The sequence below is a fragment of the Sceloporus occidentalis genome, unplaced genomic scaffold (assembly GCF_023333645.1).
Source record: "Sceloporus occidentalis isolate IW3139 unplaced genomic scaffold, rSceOcc1.0.p SCAF_4, whole genome shotgun sequence".
Classification (NCBI taxonomy): Eukaryota; Metazoa; Chordata; class Lepidosauria; order Squamata; family Phrynosomatidae; genus Sceloporus; species Sceloporus occidentalis.
In genome coordinates, this window is record NW_028316984.1 from 104,782,745 (window position 1) to 104,810,316 (window position 27,572).

At 41.5% G+C, this 27,572-nt stretch overlaps 1 protein-coding gene across 1 annotated transcript in view; it reads left to right on the forward strand.

Moving 5' to 3' along the window:
- Nucleotides 1–9,823: 9,823 nt before the first annotated feature.
- The window catches only part of IPO7 (importin 7), a 76,124-nt gene continuing 58,375 nt past the window's right edge, over nt 9,824–27,572 (forward strand). The window contains exon 1 of the mRNA XM_089521152.1: nt 9,824–10,286. Coding sequence (XP_089377278.1) covers nt 9,969–10,286 — 318 coding nt within the window. The 5' untranslated portion in view covers nt 9,824–9,968. The remainder of the gene's footprint in view (nt 10,287–27,572) is intronic.

Consider the following 27,572-nt stretch of genomic DNA (forward strand, 5'->3'; position numbering starts at 1 on the left):
ACATTTATTTTGAATGTCTTACATTTTGCAATGCCTTGTCCTCATTTGGGGTTATGACATGTTGTCGCCCTGAGTTTACACAAGCCTTGTTTCGTGCACAAAATGGTTACAAATATTATGTATAAAGTCGTTTGTTGTTAACTGTCCTAAATCTGACCTCAACTCATGGCAATCCTGTGAACTCTAATTATCTGGCATGCGGTCTTCCTTTTTTCCTGCTGCTCTCTATCTTCCCTAGCAATATTGTCTTTTCTCATGATGTGGCTGACAGCCTCTATTTGATCATCTTGGCTTCTGGGGAGAGTTTGGGCTTGATCTGTTTAAGGACCCATTTATTTGTCTTTTGGGCCGTCTACAGTATCCTCAGCACTCTTCTCCAGCATGACATCTTCAATGAGTTGATTATGTTCCTATTGGCTTTCTTCACTGTCTGGCTCTCGCATCCATACATAGTAATTGGGAATACAGTGGCTTGGACAATCCTCACTTTAGCATTCAGAGTTATATCTTTACATTTTAAGATCTTGTTCAGTTCTTTCATAGCTTCCCTTCCTAATCCTAGTCTTTTTATTTCTCTACTGCAGTCACAGTTCAGGTCAGTATTTCATCCAAGGTATAGGAATCCTTTGACTATTTAAATTTTCTCATTACCTAAAGTTACCTTCAGACTATGTTTATAACGTTCATATGAAACATAAATGAATTTAATATTTAGGTTTGGGTCCCATCTTCAAGATTATGTATATGTAAATACTTCAAAATCAAAACATTTGAAATCCAAAACACTTCAGGTCCGAAGCATTTGCAATTCAACATGTAGTACCGTATATACTCATCTATAAATCTAAAAATTTATGCCCAAAAATTGACCCCAAAATCCCAGTCCGACTTCTTTACGACTCAGTATGGTAATGTGATAGCAGTTCGTTCAGATTTCCCTGTTCGGTGTGAAGAGAGTTTATTTCTCTCTTGAGTCAAGCAGAAAGAGTCCTGAGTGATTAATTGCTGTTAGACAAACAGAGTCCCTCTCCCGCCAGCACTGGTCCTGGCTATCTGGTGAAACAAGAAGCCTCAATTAGAGTCTCTCTTGCTGTACGCACACATACACACACTGAAGGAGGCTCCAAGTTTTATCCTTGACTTATCTGCAGGTCATGGCCCCAAAATCTGCCCTCAACCTATACGGGAGGTTGACTTATAATCGAGGATATATGGAAGTTTCTTGTACAGGAGATTCAACATGTAATAGTTTCTTATACAGGCAACTGAGGTAATGCAAAAGAGCATGAGCCACTACCCTGTCTGCTGGTTTTGGTAATACCTACCCATCCTTTTGGTTGAGACAAAGAAGGAAAATGGGGTGAGAGATAATTGGACATTTTTCTTTTTTTTTTAATCCAGAAAATTTGCACATAGTTAAAACTGCAAAAAATATCTAATATATATACTCTATGTAAATAAGCAGAGATCTCTTTTCCCTAAAACTGGGTCTCAAGGCAATTTACAAATTATACTGAATCCAATATATTTAAAGCATAAAAAGGGTCAACAATATAATAGAATTAATTAATTAATCAGTAACATTAAAGAACCAGTCTAGAACAATTAAAATTATTAAGAGCTGTTTAAAAACTGTGATTAAAAATGGCACAGTGTGCATGGCTTAGTGGTTTGAGTGATGGACTATAACTCTGGAAATCAAGGTTCGAATCCCTGCTTGGCCATGGAAAACCACTAGGTGATCTTGGGCAAGTCACATACTGTACTCTCAATCTTGGAGGAAGGCAGTGGCAAACCCCCTCCGAACAAATCTTGCCAAGAAAACCCTATGATAGGTTCACCTTAGGGTCACCATAAATAGGAAAGGACTTGAAGGCATACAATAATAACAAAAACCCTATTAAAAGCCCTTTTGTGGCGTGTGAGTCCTTCCATCATAGACTGCTCAGGAAGACCTCTCTCAGAAAACCTCACCTACTGAGCCAGACTCATGATGATTAATTCTTAATTAACAATTTATCCTATGTAATTAATTGCTTTCCCTTTGTAATTAATTGTTATCGTACTTAAATGTTTGCCACTTTAAAGTAAATAAAGGCAGGTTCCAGACGCGCAAAAAGTACGTACTAGGGTTAGGAAAGGGCGTCCTTTCCGGACGCCCTAACCCTAGTATGTACCTAGTACATACAACATGGTGGTGCCTATTTTACATGGGCGCTGCCATTGGGACGTCACGACCGTGCCGCCTCCAAACAGAGTGGCTCGGAAGTGCGAGGGTGCCTGGGGCGCCCTTTCCGCGGTGCTGGAAGAAGCTCCGAAATGGAGCTCCTTCCAAGTTTGTGTCACTGGGTGCAGCCTTTACACAGCTGCGCTAGCAACACAAAAGAGAAAGGGGTCAAGCAGCCCCATTCTCTGTCTCCCTGCCGCTGTCGGGTGTCCTTGGGGCATGAAGCCCCAAGGACACCTCTTTCCAGGCTGCGGAGAAGTGGCCTGGAAAGCGGTGGATTGGGGCCTCAGAGGCTGCCACTGTGGCAGCTGAGGCCCCGATCCAGCGGGGAAAGGGGCGGGAACAGGCCGCCCCAAAAGGGCGGTCTGTAAACCACCAAAGAGAACAAATTGTTGATTCCAAGTAATTTCATTTGTAACACTTGGGCACTGCAAATCACTTCTTCCATTACTGATCTCCCATTTTTATGGGCCTTCCAGGGAGCTTTGGCGGAACCTTTGCTTCTATATTTGTAACTCTGGAGATGGATCTTAAATTCTGTGTTTCTAATATTGTTGTTACAATATTAGCTGCATGGGAAAATATATAGACATGAGACCAAACTGTTAAATTTATTTGTTAATGTGTAGGGTGCTGTCTATGGTTTTTGTGTGTGTATGTGTTGTGTGCCTTCGAGTCATTTCTGACTTATGGCAACCCTATCATGAGGTTTTACTGATATGTTTGTGCTTTGTGTTATGGTAAGATATTGATTTTTTAGGCACCTCGAACACCATTTGTGGTAGAAAGGCACGATATACATTTGATAAATAAGGGGATTACAATATTGGCCATTTTGTTTTCTCCTTCCCACTTGCTTTAGGGATACTTATTTCCCATTATAACAAGAAGAACAAAGCAGTTCTCCAGTGCAAGTGATTACTGTCCAGAGTGCTACAGAACGTATATTGCCTTTCATAACACTGAGGACTGGCAAAGAGAAAGTCTGGTCATAATTAAACCAGTTTAAAACCAGCCAGACAGAAACCCTAATTACATATACTGTATCACTATGACTTTGATTTCATATCCAATTTGATATACTGCTTAAGTAAGTTCTAGCTAGCAGTGTTTTGAGAAAACCACATCAGGATGTACATGACTAGGTTACAGAGGCAATATTTATGCAAGTTCAAAAGAATGACATCAAAAGCCAAGAGTTTTCAGAATTTTTCTTAAAAAAAATTAATTTCTAATTCCTAGACACAGTAATATTAACATTTAATAGAGAGTGTTGGGCATATGAAACACATTTGAAAAGGGGAAACTTGCTGTAACCAGTGCATTTATCGGGGGAAGCGAACTGAGCTTACTGTTCAATGCAAGACTCTCCATAGAGTTAGAATACCCAGGGGGGAAAAAGTCTGATTTGTTTGGTTGATTGATTGAAACATGTGGCTACCACTTTCCTTCACCCTTGAACAGAATATCAAACACCACACTGAGCAAGGAAGCTATTCTTTACTATAGGGTTATGTATACACTATGGAGATAGGCTTTTCTTCTGTTTCTTCCATAATGCTGCTCAAGACGGCCTATATGGGATATGTTCCTAGGTGATTGTCCCACACAGACACTAATCAAACCCAGAGCCATTTTAACTTCTAGAAGGTGGCATTATCTTATGCCCTCAGATCATGCTGTGGAGTCATGGTTGTTTTCATTGCTTGGAGTACTTCCCTTTTATAATATGACAGCTCTGTTTCTTCCTTTTCTTTTTATCAGCCTATTGTAAGGTTGGATGCGGGGGTAGGGATGGGCAAACAATAAGCCTGGAAAAGTTGTTGAAAATGGTGAAATTAATGGGATTTTTAAGATTCAAACTGATTCCAACAATTATAACATAATCCACCAATAATTGAGAAAAATAATATTTGGATTATGGATGTGGCCATCTCTGGGGTGATGCTGATAATGATGTTAGAAGTAGTGGTGGCGGTGGCAACAATAGCAATAGCAGCTTCATTTATATACCGCTTCATACCACCTAAGCCAGGCAACATAATTAGGTGGTTCTAAACATTTTTTCTAAATTGCCTAATTATAACTACCATTGAATACAGTGTACTGTAACTGTTGTTGTTTTGCGCCTTCAATTCATTCCCTATTTACAGCGACCCTATAATGGAGTTTTCTTGGCAAGATTTGTTCAGAGGAAGTTTGCCATTACCTTTCCCTGAAGCTGAGAGCATGTGACTTGCCCAAATTTGAATTACACCCTAGTCTCCAGAGTCTTAATCCAACACAGTGCCACACTGACTCTCAACTCCTAGGTATAGATAGATAAACTTTTACCATAAAAGCATGTATACACAGTTTGTATTTATAAAGAGCTCTTATTCAGAATACCTTTAGGCAGCAAAATCAACTGAAAAATGTTAATGTCTCCTCAAGTTCCTCTCCCTTGTTGTTAACTGCCCTTGAGTAGATCCCAACTCAAGGCAACCCTGTGGATGAGACATCTCCAAGACTCTCTGTCTTCCACTGTTCTAGACCCTTTAAATTAATGCCTGTGGTCTCCTTAATAGAGTCCACCCATCTAGCATAAGGTCTTCCTCTCTCTCCACAGACCTCCACCTTTCCTAGCATTTCCAGTGAGTCATTCCTTCTCATGACGTGACTGAAGTGTCCTACACTGTGTAACAAAGCAGAAAAACACACACGTTGAAAGTCTATCACAGATTTAGAACAGCCTTCCTCAACATTATTCCTCCAGATATTCTGTGTCTGCGCAATATAGCCTTCAACATACTACAACGGACTATGAGGCCCTGCACAGAAAGATAAAGGATTCTGGACCATAGGTTTTTATTTAATTGCTCCTTCCTGTGGACCTGGACAAGAAAGAGAGAGAAGAGTACTAGAAGTAAATAACTGATTTTGCAGATGGTGCTTTCAAGAAAGATTTGGCTTCTTGGGTTGGTGCTTTAATGAAAAAGGAATTCTTGCAAGAGATGGATTGCACTCTATAGCAGTTGGTAAGATCACATTTGTTAGGAGTCTCAATCTGAACATGAGGACTTTAAACTGGTGCAGTTACCACACTGCAGAATTAATGCAGTTTGACACTGCTTTAACTGTCAGAACTCAATCCTATGGAATCCTGGGATTTGTCCATAGCACATACCATTAAGCCGTGGCAGTTAAAGCAGTGTCAAACTGCATTAATTCTGCAGCATAGATGCAGCCTGAGGTACAGTGCAGAGAGTAACTGTATTCCAGAGGGCCAGGATACACTAATGACTGGGGATAATTATATTGAGAAATTGGTTTGGAGAAGAGAGCACAGAGGTGATATGGAGCCATCTTTAAATATCTGAAGGGATGCCATGTGTTAAATGGAGCATGCTTGTTTTCTGCTGCTTCAAAGATTAGAGCATGAACCAGTGGATTGAAATTATGTTTGACATTGGAATGGATTGCTTCAGAAGGTGATGAACTCTCCTTTTTTGCAAGTCTTTAAACAGAGACAGGATGGGCACCAGAAGTGTTTTAGATATATATTGTGCATGGCCAGTGATTGGACTGAATGGGCCCTTCCGACTGTAATCTCTTTAATTCCACTATCTTCAGTAGGATTAACAGCTGCCACCTTTTTACTGGCCATAATCTTTATGTCTTTACCTGCCACCTGATCACTGCAAGATATAATCCTGCAGTGAGTCTTGACAGGAGCCCTTTTGTAACATTAGAATATCTGGTTTCTAGGACAGTGGCATCTGAAGCCATTCTGACAGATCCAAGACCACAGGAAAAAAGGTGCTTCAGGCATATATTCTCTCTTGGCCTTAATGAGGGAAATTTATTTTCCCCACTATATTTGAAATCTTTAACTACAAAAATACAGCATCTGTCTAGTTTGAAAATTCAAAAGTTAAATTACAGTTATTATACCAATTAACAAAGGCACCCAGCAAATTAAATGATTGTGAAATAATTAGAAGTTATTCTGTCCATCAATGTGTAAGAACTTTAAAATGAAGTCTGTCACTTTGGGAGACAGAGAGAGAAACAATGCTGCAGGTTATACTAAAGAACCTGTGAATGCTACTTCTGTATAAGAATTTTTATGATGTATAATGAAACTAGCTTAGAGTAACTGAATTCACTATGTGATTATGAGATGGATTAATTTCCCCTTCTTTCCCCTTTATTAGAGTAACAATTGTCTCTCTAAACTATAATTGTCATAGCTGACAAATAAATTAGATTTGCATGTGTTAAACCAGTAGTTGTGAAGAAAAGGGTATGATTTCTGGGTCAGGATAGTTAGAAGCTTGTTCTTCCGGTTTCAACTGGGCTTTCTTCCAAGGACATCTACACGATTGCAACATGCTTCATACTTCCCAATACTGTATGACATTTCCCCTTTGTACTGGGCGGGGCTAATTGTTCTTTTCCTTGCTGAGCCAGTTCCTCAAAGCTACAAGATGACATAAGATGAGGATCTGTAAAAGTGCTGGCATGTAAAATATCTCCGTCTCTATTTAACTCCCTCCCATTCTCTCACCCAAGTCATGGTGGTTATGGTGGTCAGGACCAACCCAAGGTATGTTGTTGCCTGAGACCAAAGCAAAATAGTGTCTGTCCTGCTCATACATATAAAGTGGCTGGACTAAAAGATGAATATATGTGATGGGATTCTGCTTTGTACCATATTTGAGACAGCAGCTAATTTAGTTATACAGCTCTGTCCTCCAACAGAAGGACACTTTTGACTCTCCAGCATCTGCTGGTTGAGACAATTTTAATTTGCCCAATAATGGTAGGGACAGTAATGTTTTGAAGTAAGATAGGAGTATGAGTAGGCTGCAGGACTTCCAAATAGGACTGAACATCCCTGTAAAATTTTGAATTAAAAAGAAGTTGATGCTACACTGAGTTTGAATGAAGAAGATGGCATTCCAAATAGACACTGATTAAACAATTCTGTTTTAGTCATCTCATATATTTGTGATTGCAAATGCAAAATGCAATATGAGGAACTGATAGCTTTTCACCTCTTACTCTATTAGGTTAATATGTATAGATGCTCCTGCCAAGCTACTTGTTCTCATGACATTAATTTTTTGGATATCTGACTACTAATCTCAGAATTTAATGTAATCCATTAGATTTTGAGATTATTATTTTTTTGCAGTGGTAATTAATTCCTAACTATAGTGCTCCCTTCCACAGTGTAAAAGGATTTTAGACTGCAATAAGAACACAAAAAGGAACAAAACTTATACAATTTATTTATTTAAATGTAAGTAGTGCATATATAACCCCACTGAATAACCCTGGGCAAGTCACATGCTCTCAGTCTCAGAGGATGGCAATAGTAAACCCCCTATTTGCAGTCCAAATCCAGATAAGTGGAGTGCATCAAAATACAAATCTCAGCCTTTAAAAATTATCTCATAAACCAGAGTGGGCAAATTGTGACCTCCAAGGCTGTTTTTATGACTGCCAGTCTTCTCTAGACCACCCTTTTTCTGTCCCTCAGAAGGGTAAACCACCTTTCCCAGAATCTTTTGGGAGCAGCCATTCACATTTTAAATCATTCCTGGGCATGCCCTGTAAAGTTTAACATAAGAAACTCCATCTTTCAAACCAGAAGTGGATTTTCAAATTTTGTTTGCCATTTTGGACAGTCATGCAACCCTCATAAAGTCAACAACATTGAGCTGCAGGACCTGATGGAGTTGGTCACCCATCATAGGTTTATAACTGAAATACAATAGTTTGAAAATACATAATGTAATATTACACATCACACAAGACTGTTACTATTTGGTGCTAACCACTATAATATTAAGACACACAATTGCCATATTCGGATAGCCATGATTAAATTAGGCCATTTGAGGAAAGCATAGTATCACTTACGGGTTTGAAAGAAGTTAATGCAATGAGGATCATGGATTTAGCAGCTAAACAAGATTAATGTTTTATTTGGATGGTTAGTGAGGAGATTACGAATAGAGTTGCACTCATTTCACTCCGTAACCAATGGTCTGCAAGGGATTATCACTGATCTTGAACACTGGGATTCCCAATGTTTATTTTTATCTCAATATTTTAACTCTGATTTTTTTTCATGACATCTGAGAAAGACATAAAGGCTTATTGTGGGGAAAACAGATGGATATTTGTCAACAACACAATGTTTTATGTCACTGTTCCTTGGACTTTTAAGCAGTCCGATTATTGCATAATGACCTTTGATAGCTGCTTGACTACTGGCTTTCAGGGGGAAAAATTGATGGAAGAATTTGGTTAGGGGCTGTTAGGTAGTTAAATGCCTGCTCCAAGAGACTTCCTCTAAAATTAAAGGAATACCCTCACTGAGTTACAGCTTAGTCCTGTATAGCAGAGCCAGGGTTTGAAGGGTTGAAATACTGTAGTAATACTTTTTGACTGGCAGGGACAACGGCATAATCTAGCATGGTCATAATCGCCCCAATCTCCCTGAGCTTAGCTGCAACCCTCAGAGTAGCCGAGAAGAAAATAGATTCCAGAAAGAATATGTTGTCAAGTGGCCTTCTACTTATGGCAATCTTATGAAAGAGAGATCCCCAAGCAAGCTCAGGATCATGTCTTTCTTAACTGAATCACATTGTGATTGAAGAGGACTTATCCTGAGAATGACCAGGGAATAACCAACAACTAATAATTCACAAGATTTTGCTGGTTATTCCCTGGATAAATCCTCTTTAATCGTGACGCTGTGGGATAATGACAGTTTAAACCCCAGATTTTCCCAGTGTGATATAGCCCAGAAATACGAGAACAAGTTTGCTGGTAGGAGTCACCAGGGAATGTAGACATCCAAAAATGTCTTAATGGTCCTACATCTTTTTAGTGACATGACTATGGGGACTGTGATGCTGAGTGTCTGTCGCTTCACACTTTACCAACACACCTCTAGGCACAAAGTTGTAATCACAAACAGCTCCTCAGTAAAGGTCTGTAAACAGAGGCAGGATGGCCTTTGATTATTGTGAGTTGCTGGATGGCAGAATGGGGTTGGACTGGGTGGCCCTTGGGTCTCTTCCAGGTCTAGGAGTCTGTGGCACTCTCTGCCTCTGCACAGGGACAGTGTCCTCAGCCTTATTTCTGCCGTCAGCAATTATGGTAACATACAGGAAGGCTGCAAGCAATCTCCTACAAAGACCAACTTAGTCAAATATGGGTCCAGTGATAATAATAACAATCATATCCGCCATTTCTAGCCCCTGCCCCTTTTTTGTTCTAGAAACATCTGAATGAAAAAGATCTGATCTGCTACGATGGCCTCTATAGATAGCTATGACTCAAGTCTTGAGTCCCAGGTCCTGTGGGCCCTCAGCTCCTGAGCCAGCAGGCCTCAGGGTCTTGCACTCTCACACATGGAGACCCTCCCTCATCTGAGAAGGGCTGAGATGAAAACACGGAACTAAAACAACATCAACAACAACCAACAGCAAGTGCACCGAATGCCCCTGAGGAAGGAGGCTGAAGCCTGGGGAAGCCTTTCAGTGAGTCCCAAAGGGCCTCCTACACGGTCTCTTTAGATACTGATCCCACAGACTAGCAGGGCTATGTCTTTGGACGAGTAGCACAGGTCCTGAGGATAAGACAAAGACAAAGCCGAGGGCCCTCTGGCCGCCCTCCTTCGCCGCCACGCTCAGAATGGAGGGCGCCCGGCCTCCCTGTTCCTGGGACTACAACTCCCGTGATGCCCCTGGGCCCCACCCGACCGGAAGTCGTCATCGCCCTCCTCCTTCTCCCTCCCATCGGCGTCGCGCGGGGAGCTCCATCCGGGGCCTTGGCGCTCCTGCTCCCTCCTTTCGCGCCGCCGGCTGCCTCCAAGGAGCGGCGGGGTCCATGTGCGCAGAGGGCCTCCTCCTCCTCCTCCTCCTCTTCCTCGCCTAGCCTTCCTCCTTCGGGCCCCGCGGCGACGGCGGCCGCCATGGACCCCAACACTATAATCGAGGCCCTGCGGGGCACCATGGACTCCACGCTGCGGGAGACGGCCGAGAGGCAGCTCAACGAGGTGAGAGCAGGGAAGGGCGCCTAGGCCCAGCCAGGCCCCGACGGGGGAGGCTTCGGGCCCCGGGTCCACGTTTGCATTGAGCCTCGGAGGAGGAGGAGGAGGAGGCCTGGCGGCGGCGGAGGGCAAGAGGCGAGGCCTGGTGGAAGGGCCGCTGTCAGGCCTCCTCCCTGCCTCCCTCCCTCCCTGCCTGGTTTGCTGACTTCCTCTCTTCCCGCCCTGGGCCCGCATTGTCCCTCCCGGGCACATGGCAAGGCAGGCCTCTCAGGGAGGCTTCCGAGGGAGGCTCAGGGAAAGAGGGGTGGCCGACGGCGCCCCCGCTCTTGGCATGGACACAGCCCCCGGGGCTTGGATGTGGGCGTCCTGGGAACCCCAAAGGGAGGCAGGGGCCACGCAAGCGCCACAAGCGCCTAGGAATACCCAACGCAAGCTGCTTGAGTCCTGCTCAAAATGGAGGACGCTCGGAACTCTGTCCTCTGCGCAGAGGAGGCGGAAATAGAGGACATGTCCTGCAAAAGGAGGACCACCTTTGGCCGCCCCCTCTTCATGGTCCTGCTCAGAATGGAGGACGTTTGGAATCCCTCCCGGGCAGAGGATGGAAATGGAGGACAGTCATGGGAAAAGCGGGGCCCCTGGTCGCTCTGTTCATAGCCCTGCTCAGAATGGAGGACATTTCGCAATGCTTGCCTCCTGGAGAGGAAAGGCGGAAAGGGAGGACCTCTGGTCCTGGACAGAGAAGCTGGGGATGGAGGGCAGGTCCTGGAAAAAGGAGGAGCACCTGTGAGGAGGGGCGGGTAAAATGGAGGCTGGGGTGGGTTGAGGGGAGAATGGAGACCAAAAGGCGACCCCAGGTCAATTAGGGGCTCTGGGACACTTCAGGGATTGCGCTGGTTAACGAACTTTGGAGCCCAGAAAGTCTGGCTGGATCCCGGTGTAAGAGGTTTGCCCTTTAAACCAGAACTGTGTGCTTGCAGGACAGTGAGCAAGGCAGAGCAAAGCACCCCTCAAAGCAAAGCTGCTCATATAGTCCCAGCAGAGCTCATAGCAGTGTTCATCCATGCGCATATTGTAAACTGCCACCTCACTTCTCAGGCACAGGACAGGCAGCCCTCCGTATCCACGGATTCTTTAACCCACAGATTCAAACATCCACGGCTTGAAAATATTCTTAAAAAATATGAATTCCACATAGCAAACCTTCAATTTCCGTTTTATTTTAGAGACATCCTTTTCCATTACAGTGCGCCCTTGCTTTATGTGGGGATCCATTCCAAACCCCCCTCCCCAGTGTAAAGCAAATAGCTCATATGCTTGAGCCCCATTGAAAGTAATGGACTTGTGCATGCGGCGTGCGCACCGTTCTAGTTCCGTTGCATGGCTTTCAGCATAAGCTGAAAGCCACATAAAAGGCATCCGCGTATGATGTGGGCGCATGGATTTTGTTATCCACGGGGGGGGGGGCTGGAACCAAACCCCAGCAGATAACAAGGGTCCACTATAGTAACCCTATGCAGGAGTATCAATAACAGCTGGTACCTATATTGTCACGGCGGAGTTGTTTGAGTGTCGGACTACAGTTCTGGAGACCAGGGCTCAGATCCTGGCTCAGCCATGAACCCTACTAGGTGATCTTGAGCAAGTCACACTCTCTCAGCCTCAGAGGAAAGTAATGGAAAGCCCCCTTTGAACAAATTTTGCCAGGAAAACCCAATGATAAGTTCACCTTAGTGTTGCCATAAGTTAGAAACAATTTGGAGGCACACAGCAACAACAAACCTATATTATCCTTTGTAAAGCTCCAGGTTTTTGTTACAAGGACACAGTGCAGCTAGATGCCAGTTTTTGCGGTGACACCCTTGTTAGAATGTTCACACACATGTTTTGTTGTTGTGTACCTTCAAGTTGTTCCAGCTTATGGTGACCCTATAACCAGGTTTTCTTGAGAGGTTTCTTCAGAGGGGATGTGCCACTGCCATATTCTGAGGCTGAGAGACAGAGACTTGCACCCCCCCCCCAGACCACCCTCAAATTAGCATTTTTTTTCTAGCAAAAATGGCTGGGGGGGGGGGGAAGCCACTGCCAGAAAATTGTGTGCCTTCAAGTCATTCCAACTTACGGTGACAATAAGGCATCCCTATCATAGGACTTTCTTGGCAGTTTCTTCAGGGAAGGTTTGCCATTGTCATCCTCTGAGGCTGAGAGAGTGTGACCTGCCCAGGGTCAGCCAGTGGGTTTCATGGCCAAGTAGGGATTTGAACTTTGATCTTCAGAGTCATACAGTGTTCAAACCAGTACACCATGCTGGCTTCTTCAAACGCATGGTGCAGTGGGCCCCTGATATCAGCTGGAGTTTGCTTCCAGGATGCCCTATGGATACCAAAATCTGTGGATGTTCATCCCATTAAGTACAATGGCATAGTCAAATGATATTCCTTATATAAAATGGCAAAATAAAGGTTTGCTTTTTTTGTAGATATATTGGGAATATTTTCAAGCCATAGATGGTTGAATCCATGGATAAAGAATCCATGAACACAGAGCTCCGACTGTACTACAGTACTTTGAAAAGTTAGTATCCTTGAGTAGGCACCGTGCAAATATAGCTTGAATACTATGGTGTCAAGGAAAGTAGCCTGAGAATGAAGGGTAAAGCTGGATAATGTCCACAGCTTTCTTAGGCCCAGACAGGCCAGAATAAAGCTGCTTTGGGACACGTTGGAGGTACAGCGCGCCCGCATCATACGCGAGCACGCTTTACGTGGCTTGAGCATACGTGCTCAAGCCGCGGGGCGGAAGGGGCAGCGCACCCCATTCAATTGAATGGCGCTTGCGCACCGCCGCACCACCATGCACAAGCCCCATTGTTTCCAATGGGGCTTGAGCATAGGCGGAAATCGCCTTACGCGGAGGGATCCGGAACGGATCCCTGCGTAAGGCGAGGACCCACTGTATGCTGTTTAAATGACACTCACATCTTAAGAGGCCAGAAGCTGTGCCACAGCTGCGCTCCAGTCCTTAGGATTGGAGCATGACTTTGGCGCACCTTCCAAGTTCTTAGAATGCATGCAGCATTTAAACAGCATACCTCCAAAGTGACCTGAAGCAGCTTTATTTTGGCCTGTGTGTTTGGGCCCTAAAAGTAGAATTTTGCATGCTATGTGTGCTCCTGATTTGTTATCTGTTAAGCCTATATACATTTCTATAGGTAGCTCCAGATGTTTATAAACCATTTTGAAGAGTAGACCAGAATGTGAAAAAAAGCTTTGAGAAATGGAGACTTGTAAGACCTGTTCATTTATGCTTAGCTGTGGGCCCTTGGGAATCAGCCAGCTAAGTTTATGTGAACTAAGGGTCATATTACCTCACTATATTCAGTAAAAATAGGTTAAAAGAGCTAATTCTCTTTATATCTTTATATGAATGGCTGAATTATGCCTCATCATAATAAGCTTGGGCTGGTGTGGCATCAACAATAATGGACAGAGGGAGCTTGCAAACTTTGGGCTGAGGGTTGCCATTACGCTTCTGCTGACAGCATGCCCTAAATAGATCTATTATGCTTTTCAGAAAACTTGATGTACCACACTTTATTTGGCCCAGCCTGCACACACACATGGTCCAGAAGACATGTGATGCTTTGTATATAAAATAAGTTAGCTATAGCTTTGCTGCTTCTAGAAACAAAAGATAAAGTGATGACTCCAAGTGAGTCAACATGGCTTCGTAAGAACTGGGATAACTAAGTGAACATGCAGCTCAGAAAGTGTAGGAAGTGATATCGCTGTGGAGATATAAAAGGAACATGTCAGTTCACAAATCTGTACTGGAGTTTGGATTTGTCAACTGATCTCATGCAGCCTCATGCAGTGTTGAAATGGAATCATTGTATTGTGGCTCCCAGAGAAGATGAATTGCGTAAAGTTTTTCTGGCTGTATTTGTATCTTGAAATGTTTGAAACGTTTCCAGTTTGTACCTGGGTTAAAAAGTTATATAGTGTGCTTAATTTTTTTAAAAACTAACATTGTAAGTTTGTGGTTAAGTTCAATAACTTTGGTTTCTGTTTTTAATAATGTAAGAGTTTACACAGTGTTGGAAAATATATTGATGCACTGTATTTGGGGACTTTCCCTTCTGTAATTATTTGTTTTTTAAAATAGGACAGGTGTGCGTGTGTGTGTGTGTGTGTGTGTGTGTATACTGTCATATAAGAAGGAGCTATATATGACTGCTGATAGATATAACAGAAAATATAAACTTGATATGATACATACATTCAGGGATGAAGCAAGCATATAACTTGCTGCTTTTACCTTATGACGTATCCAAGGGCATAGTGTAGTAATATTGCTAAATCAGCAGAAATATTGGTTGAATATGTTCATTCATATACATTTGGCCCTCCTTATACACAGATTTTTTATACATGGATTCAAGCATCCACGCTTTGAAAATGTTCCAAAAAAGTATAAATTTCAAATGTCAAACCTTGATTTTCCATTTTTTCTAAGGGACACCATTTTGCTATGTCATTATATTTAATGGGACTTTAGCATACACAGATTTTGTTATACACGGGGGATCTTGGAACCAAACCCCAGTGTATAATAAGGGCCCACTGTATGTGTCTGTTCCAAGGTTAGATCCCACTAAGGTTGAAAACACTGCAGGAATCATCCAGTTGAAACCACTGTAACTACTCTGGCTCAGTGCTGGGGAATCCTGGGAATTATAGTTTGCTTTGGTACCAGAGTGCTCTGATAGAGGAGGCCAAATGTCACACAAAACTACAGCTCCCAGGATTCCCTAGGTAGCATTGTGCCAGGGCAGTTAAAGAGGCCTCAAACTGAATGATTTCTGCAGTGTGTTTTGGACCTAGCATATATTCTTGACTGTAAGTCAACCTCATATAAGTTGAGGGCAGGTTTTGGGGGCAAATTATGGATTTTAATATGACCCAAGGATAAGTTGAGGGTAAAACTTAGGGACCTGCAACAAAGGGTCTATTCTAAATGATGAAGCAAAGGGAAACAATGCCAAAGAACCTACAAAATTCTGGTAGGCATAACTGTTTTGGCTCACACTAAAGGCTGGATGGAAGAGAGAGAAGAGGGAGGTCAATGTTTCCAAGACAGAATGCACTCTCACCTTTAACCAAGGGATGGTTCCCTTTTTAAAATGTAGTATTTACATTGACCCATGGATAAGTCGGTCTAGGTTTTTGGGATCAATTTTTCGACTAAAATTTCTAGACTTATACAGTGGAGCCTCCGCATACGCTGCCTTTTTATAGGCGGCTTTGAGCATAGGCGCTCAAAGCCGCCTGCGCACGCGGGGCAGAAGGGGCGCGCGTCCCATTCAATTGAATGGGCGCGCGCACCCGTTGCGCCTTGTGCACCGCCGCGCACAAGCCTCATTGGAAACAATGGTGCTCGAGCATAGGCGGATTTTTTTATACGCGGAGGGATCCGGAACGGATCCCTCGCGTATAATAAGGTTCCACTGTGCATGACTATATACAGTATGTTCATTAAAGGGATTACAGCCTTAATGTATTCTGTGCTTTCTGTTGTACAGTGAAACATGATCTGTTGTATATTTATTAGTGCCTGCATCGTATTCATTTGGAGAGCAGAGCCCATAGTTGACCTGGCGTATGTCTACACGGTAAATTTTTATCTCATGGACTGAGCTCTTCAGTGATGTGATAACTAGATAACATGGTCCTTCCTCTGCACTAAATACATGTTTTAACACTTTTGTTCTGGTAATTGAAGACTTTTATCCTTTTAATAATTTCTTTTAAATACTTTGGTAAAACTTTATTGTGATTTAATTTTCTTTAAAGTTATGGTATGTGAATAAGTTGTAGATAAAGTGTCTGCTTATTTGTTTCTGGTCTCCAAACATCTCTCCTGAAAAAGAGTAATTTTCAGAAATGTCTGATCTCCTTTCTTCTCCCCATAATCATGATGGCTTGCTTTTCCTCTCTTCTCCATACCAAAACACATCCTAAGTCAGGGGTAGGCAACCTTTTTGAGCCGGGGGGCCGGGTTGCTGTCTCTCAGACAACTGGGGGGCCGAAGCCAAAAAATAAATAATTAAATAATTTTTTAAAAAAATTTAAATAAATAAATAAACCGGGACAAATGTAGGACAACATTTTCAAATGGTGGACACTTTTTTTAAAAAAAGTGGAGGACACACAAAAAAAATTGCTGATTTTTTAAAAAATGTTAATATAAATGCATGTTTCTGAGGCATCTATAGACAATTGCCCCCCTTGCCCCTGCGCGCGAGAGGCCAAAGGCCCCGGCGGCAATCGGCAGCAGGACCTCGCTGGGGCCGGTCCCAAGGCCTCGCCGGGCCACATCCGGCCCGCGGGCCGCAGGTTGCCTACCCCTGTCCTAAGTCTTTCCCTCCCCTAATTTTTTTATTTTTTTAAAAGAAACAGAATTGCATCAGATTAGAAAATGGTCCCTCCAAATGAAACCAAAAATTTTCCTAATTAATACATGCAGGTTCTTGCATTTGATAAAACCAGGAAGCTCCCTCCCTTCTTTCTACCACTGACTCCCCACAGATCCTCACAATGACTTATTCTGTTGATGTTAATATTTCCTATGTTGATTTCCTTTCCTTGACTTTCTAAGTAACCAGGATACCAAATAGCTGTTGTAGCTGGAGGATGGCAGTTCACAGAGGCTTGATGCTCTTGCTCACCATTGCTTACTGAGCACTGCTGATGATCTCAACATCCCTCCAAAACCTGAGTGCTTCTCATGCTTCCTGAGTACTTCCAGAATTACCCAAATATCAAGTACTTCAGAAAGAAATTGATAGGAACAAAGATGATATGGGTTCTGACTTCAGAAGTGTATAAAGTATTCACCAAACAGTTACACTGGAGTGCCCTTGAAGGAGGTTATGGTGGGGAGTGGGGTTATGGTGAGGAGGAGTGGGGTTATGGTGAGGAGGAGCACAGCATGAACACTAGAGGTTGGTTGATAAGGCTTTGCAGGGTGGTTCTGGACTTTAGGGCACCAGTTCCCACCTTGTAGTTTAAAGTGGTTTGCTATCATAATGTGCAGTTTGAGCAAAGCAAAATTACAGTCCATTAACAACTGTCCAGCACTCACTTAGTAGGAGATGATTATTAATACTGTAATAATAATAATAATAATAATATTCATTTATTTATACTCTGCTCTTCAGCCAAGGCTATCAGAGCAGGGTTACAGTTTGTTAATTAGACATTTCCCTGCCCTCGGGCTTACAATCTAAAAAAGACAAGACACAAAAGGAGATGGGAATGACGGTAGGGAAGGGGAAAAGTCTAGCAGATCTGCTCTCCCTTGGAGGCCTGTTTATTTTATTTATTTATTTATTTATTTATTTATTTATTTATTTAGGTATTTGTATCCCGCCCTTCAGCCCTAATGGCTCTCAGGACGGCTTACATTTATTATTTTTTAACCAGACAGTTCCCTGCCCGCAGGCTTACAATCTAAAAGACACGACACAAAAGGAGAAGGGAATGGTGAGGGGAGGAGGGGATCAGGTCCAGCATTCTTCTCTCCCTCTGAGGCCTGGACCAAGGCAGATGGACTAGAAGGAGGACTCTGCTTCTTCCAGGCAGGCCTGGTGGAGCTAGCCTGCCTCTCTCCCCTTCAAGATGGTGGTTGAAGGGAGGGCTTGTCTTCTTTCAGGCAAGGCAGTTGGTGCTTGCCTGCCCCTCTCTCTCCCTTCAAGATGGTGGCTAAGGGAGGGCTGGTCTTCCTCCAGGCAAGGCAGTTGGAGCTCGCCTGCCCCTCTCTCTCCCTTCAAGATGGTGGCTGAAGGGAGGGCTGGTCTTCCTCCGGGCAAGGCAGTTGGAGCTCGCCTGCCCCTCTCTCTCCCTTCAAGATGGTGGCTGAAGGGAGCTGGCTTGTCTTCCTCTCCCTCAAGATGGTGGATAAAGGGAGGGCTTTTCTTCTTTCAGGCCTGTTGATGACAGTAGCAATTAGGATTCAGAGTTCAGTGCAGCACCAGTCACTTTTCACTTTAGGCATACATATGTCAGTTGTGTATATATTGAGGGCCAGTGTGGCATTGTGGATAAGAACAGTGAACGTAAATGAGAAGATGTTCCATTATGGCCAACCCAAGGGCACCATTTATCTGCTTGACCTCTACATCATAGCATTCTGTGAATAAAATATAATGTATTCTGTTAGGTGCTTGTCAGCTGAAGTGCAATGGATAAATGCAATGGATAAATATTTCGATATGCAGTTGATAAACCTCAAAGTTTGAAATTGTTCAGGCAGCTCTTGTTCTTGGATTGCAACTCTCACTGTACCTTACTGGAGGCTTGCTTCATTCCCATCTCTACTGTAAATAGTTGTTTGAAGGCTGCATTCTCTGTAACTATTACAGAGAATTTCCAAACATAGGGAGTGTAGTTACACAAACCTTCACTTTAAAGAAGAGTTTATTAGTCTGAAGTTGTAGTTTATATACCCTTAATCCACCCCACTTAAACTTTTAGCCAAATAATATATGGTTTGCTCTACTTTGAAAAAATCATAGGCATGGCACTTGGCACTGAGAAGGATACAAAATTTTGCCTGATTATATTAGAAGCCTTAGTAAAATTGGAAGCATCTTTCAATACTATGGTATCCTTCTGGGCTGCCGTGCTAGGATGGTACTGTTTTACAAGGGCTGATGTTTCTTCTGGGGAGGTCAGCCCAGAAGATGGTGCTAGAGGACTTCAGTTCAACCCTTTTGTTGTTGGTCTGTGGTGCCATTCAGTTTTTAAAGTATTTGAACATAGCATGCTATTTAATTTACTTGAAATCAGTAGAAGACGGTGTCCAGAACTTTGGGGTCTGGTGCTATTTGTTTGCAGATGACACCCAACTATTGCTTATCTCTAGTTCATTCCAAGGAAGCTCTTTTGGTTCTGCACCCGTGTGTGTCATTAGTAATGGCAAACAAATTGAAGCTTAATCTTTCTCTGAAGATGACAGCAACAGATGCTGGCGAAACTTCAGGAATAAACTCTTCCAGAACATGACCACATAGCCTGAAAAACCCACAAAAACTATGCCAGCCATGAAAGCCTTCGACTTCACATTAATCCAGACACCTGGTTAATCAGAAGTCAATAGGGAGTAGAGATTCAACCTATGTTGGATGGGGCTACACTCTTTGCATGCACTCACACCTTGGATGCATTCTTGGATTCAGTTGCAAAAGCCTGGAAGTTCATGTTTCTTAGGTAGCCAGATATATATTTCCACAGTTAAAACTTATGCATGAACTTCACTAGTTCATAGAGACATCTTTTCTGACCGTGATGACACATTCATATCCAGTTTGGACTAGTGCAATTGGTCCTCTATATCCATGGATCCTGGCTCCACGGATTCAATCATCCATGCCTTGATTCAACAGCAAAAAACAAAACAAAACAAAAAAAAAACATTCCAAAAAAGAAAACTTTGATTTTTCCATTTTATATAAGGGACACCATCTCTCCCCCCCTCCCCCGCATATAATGGGACTTGAACATCCACAGTTTTTGATATCAGTGGGAGTGCTTTAACCAAACCCCAGTGAATACCAAGGGCTAACTATACTGTGTGGAGCTGCCTTTTAATTTCAGCTTCTTCAAAAGAGCTGCAGTGAGAATCTTCTCTAGGGTAGTGGTCCCTAAACTGTGCCTTTTCAGAGATTTTGGACTTCAGCTCCCAGAAGCCTCAACCATGTTGGCCAATTGTCTGGGAGCTGAAGTCCAAAATCCCTTAAAGAGCACAGTTTGGGGACCACTGCTCTAGGGCAACTTATAGGAAGCATGTAACTCCTAGTGACAGCAGCTTCACTGTGTACCACTTTGTTTCTGCCCACAATTCAGAATGCTGATTGTGACCAATAAAGATATACAGTTTAGACCCAGGTTTTATGAAAGACCATATTGTCCATATGAGCCTGCCTGTGTTTTGGAGTCTTCGGGGAAACCCTTCTCCATCAACCTCATAGGTATAGAGATGGGAAGGCCCAGGGAAAAAAGGAAATTTTGAAGGAAAACAAGTCCTAGGTTACAAACTGAAATCTCCAATGCAAGAGCAAGATGCATTTCTTTCTTTAGAGGGCACTGAAAGAATCTGGTCTATGTTTGGAAACATTGACATGTGAAAAGGTAGAGATGCTTCTTTTAATCCGGGTACACCTTCGGTTTTTAGAAGTCCATGATCATTGTGATGACGACAAATGTAACAAAACAGAAGCAGAGATTGATACTGATAAGCAGGACTGCACCCACACTGCAGAAATAATGCAGTTTGACATCACTTTAACTGCCATGGCTCAGTGCTATGGAATTCTGGGATTTGTAGTTTTATGAGATATTTAGCCTTGCCACAACAAAGGCTAGCATTGAGCCATAACAGTTAAAGTGGTGTCAGACTGAAATATTTCTGCAGTGCGGATGCAGTGCAGAACTTAGAAAATGAATCTGATTAAATTTCATTCCTATTAATTGAATCGTAGCCCTTCCTCTCTTCCACACACTTTCCCCCCAATTCTTTTGTGTGGGAATGGGTGCTTTGTGTCTGCTACTGTGGAGAGGAAATATAAATAATTTTTTGTTACTAATGTTGATGATTTCTTCTCTCTGTGTGTGTGTGTTTTGCCGGCTCCACATAAACTAACAAAACCAAATTTCAGGAGATTATTACTCCATTTGTTACAAATAAATTAAAAAAAAGGAAATTCTGTTTGTAATAATTGTTTGAATATACTGTACTTCAGTATACCAGTTGTGATAATTTTATGCCAAATCAAATTGTACTGTCATATTTCATGTTCTTAAAGTAACAGTGACTTTCAATCTGTTAAAAGTGCTAATGTTACATTTTTTTCAATTTTTCTGAAAATTTCCATTTCCCCCCAAACTCCCCAGAAAAAAACCCTGTTTTTTCTGTGACTTCAAAATTTCCAGAAATTATACATCTCTACATAGGTAGATCTGGTAGGAAGACAGGAGAGGAGTTCTTGGTGGATTTTCCTTCCTAGAATTGTTAGATTGGCTCTTATTTTATTGTTTTTAATACTGTTGATAGTTCAGTTTATTTTAAAAGAAATATTAGTTTTTATTTGTATTTGTTCCAGTCTTTGTAAGCTGCCTTGAGTCCCAGATTAGGGGGGAAAGGTTGGATATAAATGAATAAAATAATAAGATTTCATTCCTAGGTGACTTGTTTTCAAAGGTTGTTAACAGCTGGTATAGATTGTACTTTTGTTGGTAACAGTACTTTATCATGTAGCATTCAAAGATGAGCAGTTGTGAGACACAATCATTTTCAGTTGTTGGTTGTTTATTTTCCAAGTGGAGTTCTAGTTGTTATTTGAAAGATGCACAAGTATAATAATATAAGGCTGCCTTTGTTCAGAAGCATTACTTTGACACATGCTATGTATCACAGTAGAAAGTCTGTTTCCTGTTGGGCAATTCAAATATAAGGTAAGTATTGGACTGTGACTCTGGAGACCAGGGTTCCATTCCCCAGTTGGCCATCAAACCCACTGGGTGATCTTGGACATGTCACATGCTCTCAGTCTCAGGGGAAGACAGTGGGAAACCTGAAAAATCATGCCAAGAAAACCTCATGATAGGCTTGCCTCAGGGTCAGAAATAACACGAAGACACACAACAACAATAACAACAAAATTGGCAAGGCCAAGGGTGAACTAGATATTCTGTCCAACTTGAGGAACACAGGTCAACATGTGACTTAAGCATTGCTTAAATAGTTTAAAATGTTAGCTTTAAAATTGATGACATTTTGTTATATGTGAATGTATTTTATGTCAATTTCTAAAAATAATTCATCCTGAAATGAGGGTACCATAAATTTGTTGCTGTAAAATGCTTTCAGTTGCTGACAGAATGATATACAGTCACTTTTGTGGTATAATAGTGAAAGTGACTTTGTTAATATGGCCGCATGGCAAACATAGTTGTACTTGTTGTGTGCCTTCAAATTGTTTTCTTGGCAAGATTTGTTCAGAGAAGATTTGTCATTGTGTTTCTCTGAGGCTGAAATAGTATGACTTGCCCAAGGGGATTCGAACCATGCTCTCCATTTCCCTAATCCAGCTTTCAAACCACTGGACCACACTGCAAACATAGCTCTTGGAAAATGTCCCTGGGTTCTTTGATGTCTGTACTACTGAGTAGTCATACCCATGGCACGGCATGCTGAAGAAAAAACTGCTTCGCTTCTTCTTAAATAAGAACAGGTTTGATATATAAAAACACTGCCAAACCTTTGGTCACCTGTGCAAAATCTGTAGCCATGGTATCCTGGGGGAACTGCTGGAGTTAACTGTGAATAGGACTACTTTGAACTGTGAGCAGGCTTATTTACACTGTATCAAGTTTTCATCTAATCCTCCAATGCTGTTTACCCAAAACTGCTAACTGAGGTCATTTAGGGATTTGGAGTTCATTGTCATCTCTATTTCATTTAACTTCTCCCAGTCAGGTGAGGCTTTGTGAGGTGATGGACTTGTGCCTGGCTGTGGTAATAGACTCAATGAAAGATAACAAGCTCAACCCAGATATGTTGAAAATCTCTGTAGAAGGTAATTCCTCTGAGCAGATGAGGGGGATCCAGTCTTCTCTAAAATGGGTTGTGCTCGCCTTGAAAGGCCAAGTGTATAATTTTGGTGTTTTGCAGCATCCCTTGCTGCCATTAGAGGTTCAGCTGGTTTCTGACATGGAGTCTATTTTACTAGCTTTTATTGATATGACAGTTATAAAACTATGGAGGTGGATTACCAGAGAGCAAAAAAACCTTTGCTTTGGATTACTGTAATCTATTATATATGGCGTTACCTATGGAGACAGTCTGGAAATTTCATCTACTGTGAAATACGACTGCAAAAGTTCTAACTAGGATCACACATTGTTGTTATATTATACACAGTACACTAGACTCTCATTTGATTCCAGAACTGTAGAATATTTCCTACAGCTCACATAAATAAGCTTCTTTGACAGAAGGATTTTCTAACTGAAAGGTCAGTATCTTCAAATGCCCCCAGGTTTTGCTCTTAATTTGTGATAATAAGCAAGATATGTATGGAGACAAGCACTCACAGATGAAGAAGCCTGTGAAAAATTTCTTAGTATTTGCAGCACAGCAGCAGGGGTTAAACTTTATAAAAAGGTACACATGAAAGGAAGCAACACAATAAGATGTGTGTGTATTAATCATAATCATATTTATTTACTTATACCCCACTGTTCAGCCAAAAGGTTATCAGAGCGGCATACAAATTGTTAATTGGACATTTCCCTGCCCTCAGGTTTACAATCTAAAGAGACCAGACACAAAAGGAGAAGGGGATGGCAGTGGGGAAGGGGGAAAGTCCAGCAGATCTTCTCTCCCTCTGAGGCCTGGACCAGGGCAGATGGACTGGAGGGATATCTAATAGCTTGCCTGAAATGAACATCTTGTAACTATTCATTCTGTACATGCAAGGCAAGGAGGCCTTGCATGAATGATATCTTATTGCTCTATTCTTTCTATTTAGAATAAATACCTTACTTTAAAAGTATCTGCTGTCTCTGCTCCTGTACACGTATCTTAGCTCAGTTACTGCTTGCTCAGGTTAGCAAGGGAAGGAAACTTAAGTCCTTAGCAAGTGTGTGCTAAGGGGGAGTTCATTGGAGATTCACTGGGTGGTGGCAGCTTGACTAGAAGATCTCAAGGGGTCTCATTCAGCTCAGCAGGGAGTGGGAATAGAGACTTAGGAGACTCTAGGGGGATTTAAAGGGATCCCGCTGGGGCTAAGGGCCAAGAACAGGGTCACATTATTATTATTATTATTATTATTATTATTATTATTATTTTGTTTCCACTTTTCTCCTGATATGAGCCCCAGAGTGGCTTACAACATTGATTAAAACAAGTACAGCTAAAAATCTAATAAATAAAAAGTTCAACAACAATCGCCTGTTTCCCAAAGTGGGATGCTGCAGTGACAAATGGGCTGCTGGCAGAGTGTATTTAATCCACTCCTTTTTAGGCCAACTCTTGCTGCCACGGTGCAACCTCTGCAGCTTCCAGCCACTTTGGAGGTGTGTGTCATGTAAATGCCATGCCCCTGAACTGGCCAGAAGTGTCTTTATTTGGCCCATCTGTTTTGGGCCAAGGTAAAGAAAGCAAAAGTAGAGTGCAACCCCATTAAAAGACACTTCTAGCACAACCAGTTAACAGCCAACAGCTTGCTTGAAGAGAAGGATATTCCTGTACCTACAAAAAGAGGGCAGAAAGTGAGGCAGATGAACAAAGGAGAACTTTAACTGAGAGATGCAGTAGTGAAAAATTGGAAAATTCTACTGGATTCATAATTACAGCAACATGGTGGGTGTGCTTCAGGTTGCCTGTCGACTTATAGCCATCCCATGAATTACATTGGATTTTCTTAGGCAAAGAATACTCAGTTGGTTTTGCCAGTTCCTTCCTCTGAAATGTATCCACAGCACCTTGTATTCATTGCCAGTCTCCCATCCAAATATGAATCGGGGCTGACATGTCTTTGCTTCTAAGATTAGATCTGGTACCTTTAAGGTTTAGTATATTTAGTTACAAGAAAAGTATACTGAAGATGTGAATAGAAATATTTGTGGAGATTCAGGGGAATAGTCTACCTTCCATTTCTGTCCTTGTTCCTCTTTTAGAATGGAACTTCAAGTGTTCATGACCAAGATTATGATACTATAATATCTTTAAAGCAAGAATAGCAGCAGACTGTCAGAAATATCAAATGTTATTGCTAATGCAAATGTTATCTTTAATATAACTGAGAACCCATTATACCTATACACTGACATAAATAATATTATTATATACATACACTGATAAATATGTACGTAGAGAGATCCTGTAGCACCTTTGAGACTAACTGAAAGAAATTGACAGCATGAGCTTTCATAGATTTCAATCTACTTCCTCAGATGCATTTGATAAATTAAATTATCTTTCTACTTGAATTGGATACATGACTATTTTTGTCTTTTGTCACCTCGGGTCTTGTTACAAGTCTTGCAAGTTAATAAAAGAGTGCCATCAAAGAGAACTACATTGCAGTGAAGACCAAAGCACAGCAGGGTTTGATTTAAATCACTTACCTCAGAGAGTGAATTTTTAGCTTTTTAAATCACAGTTTAAATCACTAGTGAGAAAAATTCTATCTAATCCATTATTTTTGTTGAACCAAATCACTGTCATTTTATTTATGTCCCACCTTTTCCCAACATGGGACTCACAGTATTATCTAACTTCAAAACATATTTAGATTTCATTATTTGTTAGGTACAAACTAAGCAACTACTTTGTTAGGTACAAACTAAGCAATTATTCTCACCTTCACTTTCCATTTATCACAAATGGGATTGATTCCTTGTATTGTATTGATATTCATACATCTTCTCTTAGATCTACTTCTCCATAAATTCTGTTCTTTCAGTCTGTCTTAGCTTATATAAACCATTGCAAGCATTCACCAAACATAACAAGAAGTTGCTTACATAGTATTCACAATCATATCTTTGACCTAGGCCCTTTTTAAACTAGGAAAATGTTGAAATTGACTTTGGTTTTTTAAAAAATCTGATCTAAATTTTTAAAAAACCCATTTTGTTTAATAATAATATTTTTTTTAAAAATCGGTCCTTAAGTTTACACATAATTTTTAACTTTTCTCTTGAATTGATATGTTTAGATAGATTGATAGGAACAGGAAACAAAACCTGATGTTTCATTGAAAAAGAAACTCTTGGTGCACAACCTTCGTGGGTTTAACCTCCATGTATTCAGTTATTCACAAGTTTAGCAGAAATTCAATAATTTGTTATAAGCTTTTTTTTTAGATTCTTGAAAATTGGGTAAGGAATTGATTGCAATAAGAGGGAACCAATTAGCAGAGAATTATTGTATTACCTTGTTTTGGTAATAATGTAAGAAATTAGCTGATGTTTTGCAAGATTTAATGTTATGATGATTTTTGTATGGAATCTAAATATAAATATTGATGTACAGTTGGAAAAAATTCAATAAAGAATATTTTAAAAAAATATTCACAAGTTTACTGGCTAGTAATGAGCAGTGTTATAAAATATTAATTGACACACAATACACCCTTATACTGGGATCTGTTCTGAAACCCTCCCACCCCCACCCCCGCATAAGGGAAATACCGCATATCCTAGAGCCCTATTGAAAACAATGGGGCTTGTGCCCACAGTGCGCATGCCATTGCCTCTTCTGGTGCGTGTCTTTTGGTGTAAGCTGAAAGCCGCATATGGTGTGGCCACACTGTAGTACATATTACTTGTAAAAAAAAGGGCAGTATGGGTATATTACTTATTTCTTACCCCAAAATGTAATATATTATAACACTTTTTGTTAAATATTCCTTCTTTATTAAAGCAGCCAGATTGTCATTGCCAGCAGGTGTTGCTTGTTCCCTGGTTGCAAGACAAGCAATGTCTGCTAAAATTTCCTCTTCTACCCTACCATGAAACGTGCTGAAACTCTCTCCAGTTTGCAGTTAGGCAATCCTAATTTTCTGGGGGCAGAAAACTTGCCCCCAGCTTGCCTGCTGTCATCTCTGTAAAGTAGGTTTTTCAAGGACTACGTGGATCAGAGGGCAGGGTGGGAGTAATGGAGAAAGGCTTTGCATATACTAGGGACTCTCTTTACTCTTGGGGCTGTTTGAAAGCCTCCCTCTCCTCACTCACCGCTGGAGGACCCCCCAAAAGGGTAGGTGCTCTTTGCTTCCAAGCAGCCTGGAAAGTAAAGACACAATAATAATAATAATAATAATAATAATAATAATAATAATAATAAATATAGTTTATTTATACCTCTCGCCTCTCCCACAGATTGAGGCGGGATTACAACCTTAAAAGACACTTAGTACAATTTACAATCAATACAACAATAAAATACTAACACTGAATTTACCAAGAATTCCTATTCTCTAAAAATTAGCCAACAATCAGTCAAGGAAGAGCAGTCATCATAACCTTTTTATATGGAATTCAGTGGATAAGCCTGCCGGAAGAGATCCGTTTTGAGTGCCTTCTTAAAGGCCTCTAAGGTAATAATGAGACAGATCTCTTCTGGTAGGTCATGCCATAATCTTGGGGCTGCGGCAGTGAATGCCTTATATGAAGTTATCATTAACCTGGTATTATAATATTCTAGTAAGAACTTCCCAGATGTTCTGAG